Source organism: Pelodiscus sinensis, chromosome 3 (genome assembly GCF_052426305.1).
Source record: "Pelodiscus sinensis isolate ZL-2025 chromosome 3, ASM5242630v1, whole genome shotgun sequence".
In the NCBI taxonomy this organism is placed as follows: Eukaryota; Metazoa; Chordata; order Testudines; family Trionychidae; genus Pelodiscus; species Pelodiscus sinensis.
In genome coordinates, this window is record NC_143054.1 from 116,428,981 (window position 1) to 116,443,916 (window position 14,936).

General features: G+C 41.1%; 1 protein-coding gene across 8 annotated transcripts in view; it reads left to right on the forward strand.

The window, feature by feature from the left end:
• MAP3K4 (mitogen-activated protein kinase kinase kinase 4) overlaps positions 1–14,936 on the forward strand; it is a 116,052-nt gene that overhangs the window by 86,563 nt on the left and 14,553 nt on the right. For 7 of the 8 annotated variants that reach the window (XR_012902747.2, XM_075924567.2, XM_075924569.2 and 4 more), the window contains 5 exons: positions 1,337–1,437; positions 2,558–2,638; positions 5,190–5,381; positions 6,239–6,309; positions 8,289–8,405. Coding sequence is in view for 6 of the 8 variants with exons in the window: in XM_075924567.2 (XP_075780682.2) it covers positions 1,337–1,437; positions 2,558–2,638; positions 5,190–5,381; positions 6,239–6,309; positions 8,289–8,405 (562 nt within the window). In the remaining 2 variants the exon portion in view is untranslated. Of the gene's footprint in view, positions 1–1,336; positions 1,438–2,557; positions 2,639–5,189; positions 5,382–6,238; positions 6,310–8,288; positions 8,406–9,438; positions 9,640–10,452; positions 10,554–14,936 lie in introns of those variants that run through there. The other variant, XR_016349224.1, reaches the window with a different exon arrangement.

A 14,936-nucleotide genomic window follows, 5' to 3' on the forward strand; every position in this document is an offset into this window, starting at 1 on the left:
AAGAAACTGCAAATCTGTTTAGGGATGCTAGGTATCTGGTATTGGCCTGGACAGTCCGGTATTTGCGGCTTCTGTCTAGTTAGAAAAAAACAACACAGAAAATACTGGACATTTTACATGTCCAGTATTTTTTTCTGTCTTGCTGGGACAGAAGGCCACTTGGGACATTCTTTCCCTGCCATGTCTGGTGGGGATGGGGGGGAGCATGAGATTTAAAGGCAAGAGCGTGTGTGCGTGCATGCACGTTCTCAACCATGTTCGGTATTTTTTGTGAAACTATCTGGCAACCGCAGAGTATTGTAGTAGCATTGAAGGGAATTACCATTCAAGAATGACTGTGATGTTCTGTGTACGGTGAACTTCAGTTTGTAATGAAGTAGAATGAGTGTCCCAAGGTTTTCCAACTCATAATCTGCAGATTGCTGTCTTCATTGTATTTATCCTCCCTTACAGTGAAGTTATTATAGGAAAGAAAAACAATCGCTTTACTAAGGAAGGTTCTGTTGTCTTTAAGGGTATGGATGCCTAGCCACTGGAATAGCGTAGAAACATAGCTTTCTAAACATTTACATTAGATGCACACAATTTATAGAAGCTGAGAACTTTCTAAACTAGTTGCACTAAGCAATATGTGGTGCACAAATGCTACCATAGTTCATTCAAGGCTGTTCTTAAAATACCCTTTTTTTAATGTAATTTGAAAATTAAATGCAAAGCAATTTTATCTATGTTTATATTGAGCTTTTGATGGTCTGAATCTGTGCTCTTTCTATACTCATTTTTCCACATTCATTGTTGGATTTCCAAGGTCAATGGAGGTCATGTTTGGTAACTTACTGTTTTCTCAGACCTACTATTTGAGATTTCCTTCTGTCTTTTTTACTGTTTCTTTACCTATTTAATTATGAGGCTGTGTATATGCAATTTATTAATATAGGATTCCTGTTTTTCCTCCTAGTGGTGTTTATCTTTGAAATAGACAAATAGAACTTTGAGCTAAATAAAGCTCTGAAGTTCTTGGTGCTTGATCTAGTAAAGTGTTGAGCCCCTGTAATTCCCATTTAATCAACAGGAGTTTCAGGTGCTTAACACTACGTAAGATCACATCTTTAGGCTGGTGGAATGGGACAGGTTCTCCATCCAGGATTTAAATAATGTCAAGAAGAACATGAAAGAAAATGCTGAAGATGTACAGTACTTCAGTTTACTTCCCAAGAACTTGTTTTGCCTTTGTGTGATTTTCATTAATGAGATCAGGGTGGATACTCTCACCCCCTAGGCTTCACAGATTGTCAATTCAGAAGTAATTAGTACAGTGGCTTTTTTTTTTTATTAGGGGTTCCAGTGTCCCTGAAAATGATCGACTGGCTTCAATAGCAGCTGAGTTGCAGTTTAGGTCCTTGAGCCGTCACTCAAGTCCCACTGAAGAGCGAGAAGGTGATTGTTTCGATAACAGATTGTGATCTGTATCTTCAAATGAGTCATGTGATTAATTCATTGTCTCTTTCTTGTCCCAGTTCGATCTCCTTTTTAATAAATCCTTTATGAGTTCTTTCGTTCTAAACAGGACTTCACTGTGTTAGATTTAAATTAGGGACCAAATGTTCAAATTGTTTCCCCAAATATATATGGAGGGAGTGTTTCAGATGCAGTTCGGGCACCTGTGTTTGGGATAGTTGCTTGTTTACCTTTTTTATAGACCTGGGGTAGTGTTCTACAGATTTTAAAATGACATTGACACGATAGTGACATTTTGTTAGAATATCCCAGCATTATTAATTACATCCACTTACTCGCACATCTTCTCAACACAGCAATCTGTCTGTGAGATGAGGATTTCCTAGGCTGTGGATCAGAAGAAAAGCCTCTATAGTTGCAATTTCTTCATCAGTGTTACAGAAGTGCCCAAAGCCAGTACTTGTACCTATCGCTGGTGGGGAGAAATGATCCACGTGTTGGTTGATCGATTGGTCTGGACCTCTGCTCCTCCTCCTCAAATTTCTCTGATTCCTTTAGGCACATAAGTGAAATATATTTAAACAAGTTATATTTTGTATGACAGACGATAAACTCCTCATTGTTTCAGCCAACACTTATGACTAGAGTTTGAATATAATAATTTGTGTTGTCTGTTTCCAAATGGAAAACAGTTTAAAGTACATTTTTGCTTGGTTTGCCTTTATCATTGCCTTTAATCTATACCTGGTATTAAAGGCTAGACTAGCAAGAGTGGATTGATTATTTATAGTTAAATGATTTTGCGATGCAAAGTCACTTTTTATGTGTACAGATGCTGCATTTCTACAGTCCATTCTATAGAATGATTTCTAAAGATTCTAAGTTGTCTTAAAGTTCAAAGAATGTAACTAGCTGTGCTGCTGCCTCAAATCCCATAACAAAGATCAGTGTGAGCTGTTCACATCACATTTCAGGATTAAAACGTGAAGTTATCTTGCTGAATAAGGCAACGCTCTTTTTTTATATAGAACCTTAAAAGTAGTATGAAAACAAAACAATGTTTTGGCAACATAATTTCTCACATTACTGTTTTTAACAGAACCGTTGTATCCTAAAGGAGACCTGAGTGGATCAGCCCGAAGGAGTTGGGAGCTTCGAACTCTCATCAACCAGACCAGAGGTAAAAGACAAAGGAACGCTACTTAATACAATGTATTTCAAGCTTAGCTAAGTCTGTTCTTTTTAAAAAAAATCCTTAACATCCTTCAGAAAAGTAGAATAGTGATAGAAATGTAGCTGTGTTAGTCTGGGGTAGCTGAAGCAAAATGCAGGACAATGTAGCACTTTAAAGACTAACAAGATGGTTTATTAGATGATGAGCTTTCGTGGGCCAGACCCACTTCCTCAGATCAAATAGTGGAAGAAAATAGTCACAACCATATATACCAAAGCATACAATTAAAAAAATGAACACACATGAAAAGGACAAATCACATTGCAGAACAGAAGGGGGATGCGGGGGGGGGGGGGAGGAAGGAAGGTAAGTGTCTGTGAATTGATGATATTAGAGGTGGGGAGAGTGGGATGTTTGTGAGTTAGTGGTATTAGAGGTGATAATTGGGGAAGCTATCTTGGTAATGGGTGAGATAGTTCAAGTGTTTGTTCATTCCTTTTTGGAGAGTGTCGAATTTTAACATGAATGACAGTTCAGAGGATTCCCTTTCAAGTGCAGATGTAAAAGGTCTTTGTAGCAGAATGCAGGTGGTTAAGTCATTGAGAGAGTGTCCTTTCTGGTTAAAATGGCAAGAAACTGTTTTTTCTTTGTGATCTTGTCTGATATCTGTTTTGTGGGCATTAATCCTTTGGCGAAGTGTCTGAGATGTTTGTCCAATGTACATAGCAGACGGACACTTTCGGCACATGATAGCATAGATTATATTTCTGGATGCGCAGGAATATGTGTTCTTGATCTTATAACTCACTTGGTTAGGTCCAATAATGGTATCAGCAGAATGAATATGTGGACAAAGCTGGCAACGGGGTTTGTTGCAAGGGAAGGTACCAGGGTTGGTATTAGTGTGGTATGTCCTGTGGTTGTTGGTAAGAATCCTCTTGAGGTTAGGTGGTTGTCTATAGGAGACTATGGGTCTGTCTCCCAGAGCCTCTTGGGCTGTGTCCAGACTCAGGGTTTTTTTCGAAAAAAGTAGCCTTTTTTCGAAAAAACTTCACCTGCGTCTAGACTGCAGCCGCGTTCTTTCGAAATTAAATCAAAAGAATGCGGCTTTTCTTTCGACGGTGGTAAACCTAATTCCACAAGGAAGAACGCCTTCTTTCGAACGTGCTCTTTCGAAAGAAGGCGTTCTTGAAAGCAAACAGGCTTTTTAGAAAGAGAGCATCCAGACTCACTGGGTGCTTTCTTTCGAAAAAGCGGCTTGCTTTTTCGAAATTCCGCGTGCAGTCTAGACGCTCTCTTTCGAAAGAGGCTCTTTCGAAAGAGGCTTGCAGTCTAGACATAGCCTTGGAGTTTAGTATCCTGTTCTAGTATAGGCTGTAGTTTATTGATAATGTGTTGGACAGGTTTAAGTTGGGGGTTGTAGGTGATGACAAGTGGTGTTCTATTGTTGGTTTTCTTGGGTCTGTCTTGAAGTAGATGGTTTCTAGGTATTCGTCTGGTCTTTCAATTTGCTTTTTTATTTCTCCGGGTGGGTAGTTGAGGTTTATAAATGCTTGGTAGAGATCCGAAGCTTCTGGTCTCTGTCAGTGGGATTAGAGCAGATGCGGTTGTATCGTTCATTTTTTTAATTGTATCCTTTGGTATATATGGTTGTGACTATTTTCTTCCACTATTTGATCTGAGGAAGTGGGTCTGGCCCACGAAAGCTCATCATCTAATAAACCATCTTGTTAGTCTTTAAAGTGCTACATTGTCCTGCATTTTGCTTCAGAAAAGTAGTGAGGATACCAGAGGAGTCTAACAAAAAACAATATGTATTCTTTGAGGAACTGTCTTTTGTTCTTGATGTATAAAATTAGTATTCATAGTTGCCAGCATGCTTATTGTCATCCGTTGATAGAAGACATTTTTGCGAAGTTGGGGTTACATGAAATATCTAGATTTAGAGGTTCATAAAAGAAGTTAGAGGTTCACATAACTCTTTGGAATTATTAACTTTGAGTGAAGTTCTCAAATCTTCATAAAATAAAACCTTAAGCATCTTCCTTCCTCCATTTCATTATGGCCGTGTTTCTCAAACTGTGGGTCCCAGCCCCCCCCCGGGGGGGGGTTACTAGCAACTTAGAGGGGTATCGTGGTATCACAAATTGAGAACCCCTGCATTATGCCAATGAACTCATCTGTTCTAATAGCCAAACTAACTCTCACTACTTTAATTAAAGGCTAAAAGAATATAACTTATGTTGTAAATGTAATACTTCAGTGCAGCTAACTTCTTTGAATTATGTTAATGGGATTTTAAAGTTAAAAATAGTTTAATATTTTCATCTAAGTTATAAAGTAAGACGTTTCATGCAATACCAGAACATACATTTTCTGCTCTCCTTAGTTTCAGCTTGTTTATTGTTTGAACTTCTAAGCATATAGGTGCATTGTTCATGATAACACTTGATCAGCATGGTCCCATAGTAATACGGTAGTGGCAAAGGAGTAGATGTGCAATTCAAATGCAAAGGTACAGGTTTCTGAAACAACGAATTTGCGCACTGCTTTTTAGACACTGCTTCCAAGCAAGGACCTATTGATGCTGTTCAGAAGTCTGTCCGGTTGTTTGAAGAAAAGAGATACAGAGAAATGAGGAGGAGAAACATAATTGGCCAGGTCTGCGATACCCCCAAATCTTACGATAATGTCATGCATGTAGGTCTAAGGAAGGTGACCTTCAAGTGGCAAAGAGGAAACAAAATTGGTAAGTCTGTGAAGTTGTCATGTAGGTTAAAATACTGCATTCAGACCTTGTTTTACCTTATGATTTAACATTTGAAATCTTGCATCTTGGTGCCTATATTAAGGTTTGTTTTACTGCCCAAGGAAGATTAACAGTACTAAACACAGAATATTATTGCAAATAGAATTTCCTATTGTGAAATCTTAACTAGTAAAGTAGTTAGAAACAAAAATTGAAAGGACATGAATTTAATTCAATAGCATGCTCTGAACAGCTTCACTTCATGTTTGATTCTGCAATATCTGAACATGTTCAACTCCAGTTGACTATGTAAGGCAATGGTTCCCAACCCATGGGCAGCATGTGGCTCAATTGGCACAAAGCAGCAGCTCATGCGACATCCTCAGGGCCATGCAGATAGTGTATACATTGCATGGATGCAGCCCATGTATCTCTCACAAGGAGTTGCAGATGCAGCCCACAATGATAAAATGGGTTGAGAATCTTTGCTGTATGGTACTCGGCACATGGAAAGATCACTCAGTTAAGGGCAACATATGTTGGCACTAACTTCAGTAGACTAGTTTAATTTACTGGTGTAATTACTGTTGGCCCCACATAAGAGAGATGATTATTTCTCCACTGATTCTGCCTGTATACGAAGAGTCTCAGACTAGTACTGCATAATCATGAGACGGTTCTAAGAGTTAATATGCTTAACTTTTAATCAACTTGAACATGGGATTATAATTGTTTTGTTAGGTTGAACAGGCATTACAAGTTGAAAACTTTTTGAAATAAAAAAGGGAATCAGGGATGAAAATCTACCAGGCTGAGAAGTGTTTGAGTTGTTCATTGTTTTTGTTGTAATTGTGTAGGTGAAGGCCAGTATGGAAAAGTCTATACCTGTATCAGTGTTGACACTGGTGAACTGATGGCCATGAAAGAAGTGAGTACATTGTCTACAAGTGCCACCGCTATTTAATTTTAATGACATATATGCTGTTTCCTTAATCACATGTGCATGAGTCTAGATGGCAGGCCTCCTTCTCAGAGCATTGTTGTTAAATGGTGAGAGCAGGGGAAATAGGAATATGAGTTCCTACTTCATGTAGGTAGGCTGATTCACATAATTTACATCCAGGTTAGCCCTAAATGATGAGAGTATACATAATATAGATGAGTTGAGACCCAAGCTTATGCCTTAATAAATGTTGTTAGTGTATAAAGTGCCACTGGACTCCTTGTTTTTTGCTGAAACAGGCTAATATGGCTCCCAGGATGGATTTTATTTAAATCACTAGTCAGGAAGACTCGATTTTTTTTTTCATGGTTTTCTACATAAAAGTGCACACTTGTTGGTTGTCGTAACCTTAATACATATTCTTTACAATTCAGAAAATAAATGTAGGTTTCGTTTTTAGAAGGTACACACTATGTATTTTTAAACAGTGATTTATTTGGAAAACTTTTCAGATTAGTTTTAAAGCTATATCAAAATGAATGATTGGTTATTCATTTATCCAACGTAATTGAAGCATATACTGTAAAATCGCAAGTATAATGCTCACCTATGAATAGTGCGGACCCTGACTTTAGACTCTTAAAATCATGAAAAAACCGCACTCCTATGTATAATGGCACCCATTATACAGGAGAATGGGAGGGAAGGAATGGGAAGGAAACCTGCCCTCTGCCCAGCTGCCTGCGCACCGAGCTCGTGCTTGCCGGGGGGCCTCCCCCACCCAGCTCCCTGCGTGCCGAGCTCGCGCTTGTCGAGGGGCCTCCCCCACCCAGCTGCCCGCATGCTGAGCTCGCACCTGCCGGGTTTCTTCCCGCCGCCTCCCCCCTCCCCCCACCCAGCCCAGCCCAGCCCAGCTCGCGCCTGCCAAGGGTGAGTTTAAACCTTGAAAAGATAACCCCCTGTGTATAATGCGCACCCCGGCTATAACCCTAAAAAACTGGGGAGAAAAGTGCGCATTATACTCGCGATTTTACGGTATTTATGAAGTCATTGGGAGGTGAACTATCTTCAATGGAATGGGGTAATCATTAATATTTGGAGGATTTTCTTGCCACTCTGTATTAGGAGAACATCACTAGACAGATGTTTATACTGTTTATTCAACAGCGTTATTTATTCAGGATTTTTTTCCTTAACAGCAAACATATAATATTATAACAAAACAAGAATATGAATTTTTTAACTTAGTTAAACATTCAAGTTTTTTTTAAAATCAAGTTTGCTTTTGTTAAAATTGTTTTTAACTAAAATAGTTAAATATTTTAAAACAAAAATTAAATTGACTGTCAGCCAGGTTAACATGAGAAACTTTTATTCATTGAACTTTTTGAAACTTTGCACTTTTCGAGAGAGATAAGGGATTAACTCTGTGTACACAAATTTGCAGAGGGACAATAGAGTTGAAGTCAGTTATCTCACCTCTGTATATTATTTATTTTAAAACAGATCTCCAGAGATAACATGCTTGTTAAATAAAGGTTATCTCTGGAGACACAAATCCACAGTTTGAGAACTGCAAAACTAAGTATCTCTGATGGTATTTTCTAAAATGAACACTGAGTCCCCTTGGGTAGATAGAAAGATGAACCTTTTTGGCGGCCTGTTTCTTCATGAAGCCTTTCTACACTGGTCTCGTTGGTGTTGTATTTAACCTGTTGTGTTCTAGAATGTATCTGAGCTTGGTTGCAAGCTCCTTAGAGCAAGGGCTTTGGGTTTTAGTTTGGGTTTTTAGTAACAACCCCTTCTCCCTGTAGATGTCTATGAATCTTTATATCCCTTTTCCTAGAAATACCAAAAGGAGTCTGTAGATGACTGCTTAGCTGTTGTTCCTTTCTTGGTGTTTTTTTTTTCTATTTTATGCTTACGTTAGTAGCAGCATTAATGAAAAATAATATCTTTTGCAGATAAGATTTCAACCAAATGATCACAAAACCATCAAAGAAACTGCAGATGAACTTAAAATTTTTGAAGGCATCAAACACCCTAATCTGGTTCGTTATTTTGGTGTGGAGCTCCACAGGGTAAGCAAATGTTAATCACTGGGTTTTCATAAAAGGTAGGAGTTCAGAAATGGAGTCATATGTTCTATGCCACAAGTTATCTCGCTTCTGAGAACTGTAATTTTGCCTAATTATCCAGGAAATCTCTTGTGAACTTCATCGTTTTTGTCTTCTCTGAATCTAGAGTTCTTCCTGAAATGTAAGTTGTAGAAAGCTGTTAGATGTTAAAGCACTAAAACTCACCCTATTAGTAGTAAATTAGACCTATAAGCATTAAAAAAGCCAACATTTTTAAACAGAGCTAATATGTGTTACCTGTAGCGATTGTACCACGGACATTTTCAGCATCTTTTCATGAGAAAGTAAAACTGCAAAATAGGGAGGCATTAAAGAAATAAGGCATCCTTGATAGACGCGCAGAAATTGAATACTGAGAAATGGAAACATTCCATCATAGCAGAACCCATGAAAGAGGGGATATAATTACTAACTTTATTTACTTCTTACTAGTTTACAATTTTTTTAACTGTGATGGTTCTTTTTCTTCACATGCTTGCACATGTTGATTCCATTCTAGGGTGAAGTGTATGTTCTTGTGTGTAGTCACTGGAGATTTTTCCCTTGGCAGTATCCAAAAGGCTAGCTGTGGTACCTGCATAAATGCTGCGCTTATGCACTGATATATCAGGCACCACCAGCCCTATGCTCTCTGTTCTCTATTACCACCCACAGTGGTTAGTCAGGGAGCACTTTTCCTTTCATGACAAGGGCTAGCAGTTTCATTTCTTCTGACTTAAAGCCTTAGGGCCTTGCATATATTTGTTCATAGTAGTTAGTATTACATAGTCGGTAAGTCTAGTTAGGAGTTAGAAATGAGTCCCAGTAGGGACTTCGCCCCAGGCAGGCATGCCCCAGGTGTCTCAGGGTTTAAGTTCTGCGTGGATTGCAACAGGCCTGTGCCTGTAAGTGACCTCCATAGCAGCTGTCTCAAATGCTTGGGGGAATCACATGTGAAGGACAAGTGTTATTGTATTTGTAAACATTTTCAACTTAGGACTCAGAGAGCGGGATATTTGTTTGCGGGCTCTCCTCATGAAGACTGCCCTTCACTTGGCTTCTGAGCCATCCTGCTAAGACTCTCCTAATACCTGGGCTTTGGTGCACTGTGCATCTCCAGCACCAGGCGCCACTCAGCGCTGCTCCCCGCTGACGGTGCCCCGAAAAAAAATGAAGAGGCACGGCTCCTTGGCATCAGGTGAGAGACGCCATAGGGCATCAGGCAAAAACTCGCATGTTCTGTTTGGGGATGTTAGCATATAGTCATTTAAAGTGGGAGGCTGGAGCAGTCTTTGTCTGCTGGGAGCTTGGACCCTCCACAGACAGGGACTGCTGCTGCCACTATATTAAAGGCAGCAGCCAATCTGCCAGGGAGCCTATTTTTAAACCGGCTCCTCTCACAAGCCTGCTCTGCCTGCCACCCCATGTTGCTGCCTCTGATTCAGAGGCAGTGGAATGGGGCCAGGAACACACTGGCTGCCACCTGGCCCCTGGGGAGTATTTTAGTAACTGAATAACCCTGGGCTACTCAACTCAACCTGGAGGCCACAATGAAACTCACAGCACATGCTGAGGGCCATATCTTAAGTGTGGTTGCATATATATGCTACTATATATGCAGATAGTTTTTCACACTGATGGGCATGAATACAAAGATTAAGGCAAGACTACACAACACACAGGATCCATTTAAGTCAGTTCTGCTGGTATTAATAAAATGCAATATTTACCTGATTTCCACCCATATGACAGCACTTTTAATGAGCAATGACAGTCCAGGAATTTAACTACTAAAATCATATCAACAGAAGATCATTATATTGACTACTTTTTTGATTTGGCTCCCACCCGCAGGCCATGTATTGAGCCCCGCATAAACCCAAACTGCACTGTGGGCCGCAAATGGCCCACAAGCCACTTGAGTAGCCCTGGTGTAACTGATGAAATTTTTTGCAGCTATGCAATTACTAAAATACATGATATCTAGCATCCCTATTTCTATTTCATCCAGGAGATGGACAGAGGCTTCCTGTAAGATGCCTTTCTCATTCCAGGGTTGGAGGTGCTGATGTATGCCCTCCTGTCAGTGTCATTGATTTATAGGGTTCTTGTGAAAATCAAGAAGACAGGGTAAGAATTATCCTAAGAATTCCCTCACTGTCTCACCAGCGTAGGCGTTTGGTACATTGATGAGCCTTTCAGTAGCTATCTTGTTGCAGCTGCCCTTCTGGCTGGGTCTGCTGTACCAGAACCACAGCAGCCTTTTGCAACTGACCCTGACTCTGCTGGACTTGATAGCTTGGCTACTGCAATGAATAAGCACACACAAACAGGCTTTCTTAGCCTGTGTTTAGTAGATCTTTCTGGGCAGCAGAAAACCCTCCAGCTGAGTGACTTAAAATGTTTCATGTGCCGGGTCTCAGAACGGTGTGTGCAGGCTGAGCGCACTCTGCTGCAGAAGATCCTGGATTATCTGCTGCACCTCAAATTCCAAGGTTTGTCCTTGGTCATCAATCAACATCTACCTAGCTGCCATCTCAGCTTTGTATTTTCCATTCCAGAGTAGCTTGATCTTTCCTCGTTACATGACAGCACAGTTTTTAAAAGATTTGGAGCATCTCTATCCACATGTCTAGGATCCTGTTCCATTCCTGGGACCTGAGTCTTTTGTTATCAAGGCTCATCAGGCCTCCCTTTGAGCCTCTAGCTTCTTCCTGGAAGGTTTCGTTCCTGGTTGTAATAACATTATCCCACAGAAGGTGTTCAAGATCAGGGTGCTTATTTTAGAACTTCCCTGTTTGGTCTTCTGCATGGATAAGGTCCAGTGGTAACCACATCCAGTGTTTCTGCCCAAGATCGTTTCCCAGTTTCTTACTGGTCAGGGCATATACTTGCCTTTCTTCTTTCCAAAGCCTCATATATCTGATGAACAGTAAAGGCTACACACTCTGAATGTTAGAGAGGCATTGGCCTTCTACATAGATAGAACAAAGCCATTCCATAAGTCAATGCAGTTGTTTGTTGCAATGGCACACAGTGAAATCACTGGGCAAATTTTTCATTCTATTGAGAGCTGGTGAAAGTGCTTCTGCTGGCAATCATGACAGCTGTTCCCCCACTCTGGCATGATAAATGCAGAAGTGGGGGCCCCCAAGAGCACTCCAAAACCTGATCTCTACAGGCTTTGGTACAAAAACTCCCCCCAAAATCCTTATACCTGGACTTTGGAGAATAAAAACTGCTGCTACCACCCAAGTATTCCAGGGAAGAGATCACTTGGGAAACCTCCTCCCTAAAAACCTCAGGGGTACCTCAAACTCTTTTCCCCAAAGAGCTGGAAAAAGAAAAGAAAAAATACAAGCTGCAGTCTGTGGTAGCTGCCCCCTAGTCAGAGGCATGCAGATACCTACAGATAGATTTTCCAGGACACAGAAATGAACCAATACCAGGTTGATTAGAAAAAGAAAACAAACTTTTATTATCAAAACACAGACATCATTTCCACATTCCCAAACCATGAAAACAATAAAGCCTGATGGGTTAACTAACTTTACTCTACCTAGGTATTGTAAAAAGACTTTCCTTGGAGAGAGAGACAGAGAGAGACAGCCTCCCATATCCCTGTTACTTGGAAGGAAACCACTCTGACTCAGACAAAGGAGGGAAAAGTTAAAAAATTTCTTTGTCCCAGTTTGAAATTCCTACCTGCATTACTATTGGCTGACCAGATACCTGTCTAGGTACAGGGGACATAGTTAACCCTGTAGTCCCCAGACTACTGGCCAACCCTCATTGTTATGACAACAGTAGATTCAAGTAGGCCATAAGTGCCATCAGCATCTTTCTTCACACAAGTACCTGTAGGGCTTCTGCCTGATCATCTGTCCATCCATTGACCATCCTTTATACACTTACTTACCCAGCAAGTTCAAGATGATGCTGGCTTTGGCAGAGCAGCGGTGCAAGCTGCAAGACTGAGAACTCCGAGCCAGCGTCCATGGACGCTGCTTGCCAGTCACCTAGAATGGAATCAACATGAGCTAACACTCGAAGAAAAACGGTAACTTATCTTTTCATAATTGTTATTCTTTGAGTTGTGTTGCTCATGTCCATGCCATTACCTGCCCTCCTCTGTCTGGGCTCTAGGCAAGAAGGAACTAAGAGAGCATAGAGCTGGTGGTGCCTGATATACCCATGCATCAGCATAGCTCTCAAGGGAGCACCATAGCTGGCCCTACTGCTACTACTAATCTCAGACTGCTCACATGCATGCCTAGAATGGAATGGACATGAACAGCATATCTCAAACTACAATTATGAGAAGATAGATAAGAAAAAATGGTTAAGTCCTGGAAACATGGTAGATATGTTATCTTAGTCTAGTATTACAAAGTGCTCTACTTGCTGTTTGGATGATGCCAAGAGCCATTTATTTATAACTTGTACTTTGGTGTCGCATGTAACTTGGCAGCAAGAAAGACAGAGGTTAGATGTTAGGGAAAACGTTCTGACTATAAGGATAGTTATGTTCTGGACAAGGCTAACCCTACCAGTGCTGCTCCCCAGCACTGACACTCATGCATGTACTCACACACAAACACCTGCGCGGAATGGCCTCTCCACATAGGGGACTTTGGGGAGGCAGGAATAGCATTGCCAACTCTCCCAGACCAGATGGCATTGCCGCAAATGGCATCCAGTCTGGGGGAGCTGGCAGCCTTATGTAGGAAAAGGGCAAGGTGGGAGGTTTACTTAATAACCTCAGGGTAGCAGACAGGAGGCACAGGCTGGAGGAGCGTAGCAGGCAGGAGGCACAGGCTGGAGGAGCGGAGGACAGCTGAGTAGCCAGCCAGAGAGAAGTGGCACTTGGAAGGCACGTCTTCCCAGCTGCTGGCTGTGTGCCTACATCCTCTAGACTCCTCTGGCACCTGCTCGCTCTGCTTGCTGCCACCTGGTGATCTGGGGCTAAGTGCAGCCTGTGGCCGGGGCCCAGCTTGGGGATAAGGCTGGCCACAGGAGCCTATACACAGCACTACAGTGTCATGAAATTTGAGACATTTTGGTTGTGTGTTTTGGAATAGTGGGATTGTGGAATATCCATCACTGGAGGCATTTAAGAACTGGTTAGACAAACCTATGTCAAGGATGATCTAGGTCCGGGGTCTTTTTAAAGTCAATAATAGTCCTACTTTACAGCAGCTTCATTAATAAATTAAGATGCAGATCTTACCATTTAGTGTGATCCTTGGCCTTGCTTTGCCTTGCTTAGTTCTCCAATCTTGGGCTCACAGTACATTACATGAAGGTACCAGTGATATAAGGAAAGTTAGGAGAGAGGTTCTTTAGGCCAAATTTAGGCTGCTAGTTAAATAATTAAGTCCAGGGCATTCTCTGAAATGCTTCCAGTTCCCTGTGCAGGGCCAGTTTGACAGGAAAATTCCAGGATCTCAATGCAAGGATGAGACAATGGGGTTTGGAGGAGGAATTTAGGTATATTAAGTTTCCTTTTAGGAAAGGAGGAGCCTATATGGCAAGGATGGGCTCCACCTAAGCCAAAATTGAACCAGACTACTGACCTGTAAAATTAAAAAGGTTGTAGAGGAGTTTTTAAATAAAGATTGAGGGAAAGCCGACTGATGTGGAGGATCACATGATTCAGACAGACATATCCCCTAGGGGAGGGTTTATGAGAAGATACTCCTGTAAAGGAGTCGTGTGAAGTTGATAAAAGGGAAACAGTGAAATGAGTCCCATTCAGTTACATCACGTGGAGGCAGACATTGACAATTTTTGTAAGTTCTTGTATAAAAATATAGTAAGTCATAATACTAAGATGAGTGAAGCCTGCTATTTAAAGGAGGATATTGATATAATAGGCATCCCGCAGACTTAATGGAATGAGGATAATCTCTGTTGCCCAATAATACCCGGGTACAAAATACATAGGAATGACAGGGTAGGTTGTATTAGTGGGGGAGTGGTACAACATGTGAAAGAAAGCAGCCAAATTCAGTAAAAATCATAGATGAAACAGCAGCACAGAATTTCTATGGATAGAAATTCAATATTTGAACAAAAAGAGCACGGTAGTAGCACTATCCTACTTGGTCACCTGATCAGGATGGTGTCAGTGGCTGTGAAATGATCAGGGAGATTAGCGAGGATACAGTGCTTGGTCCTGCTGGGAGGGCAGGGGACTGGACTTGATGACCTCTCAAGGTCCCTTCCATTTCTAGTGTTCTATGATTCCAAGCAGAAAACCCAATAATAATTGGGGATTTGAACTTTGCTCATATTGATTTGTCATCTCAGGATGGGATGCAGAGAGAGAATTTCTAGACATCGCTATTGACTGCTGCTTGGGGCAGCTAGTCTTGAAACCAGCAAGGGGAGAGGCAGTTCTTGATTTTGTCCTAAGTAGCGCATAGGATCCGGTCCATGAGTTGAATATCGCTGAACTACTTGATAATAGTAACCATATGTAATTAAATTTAA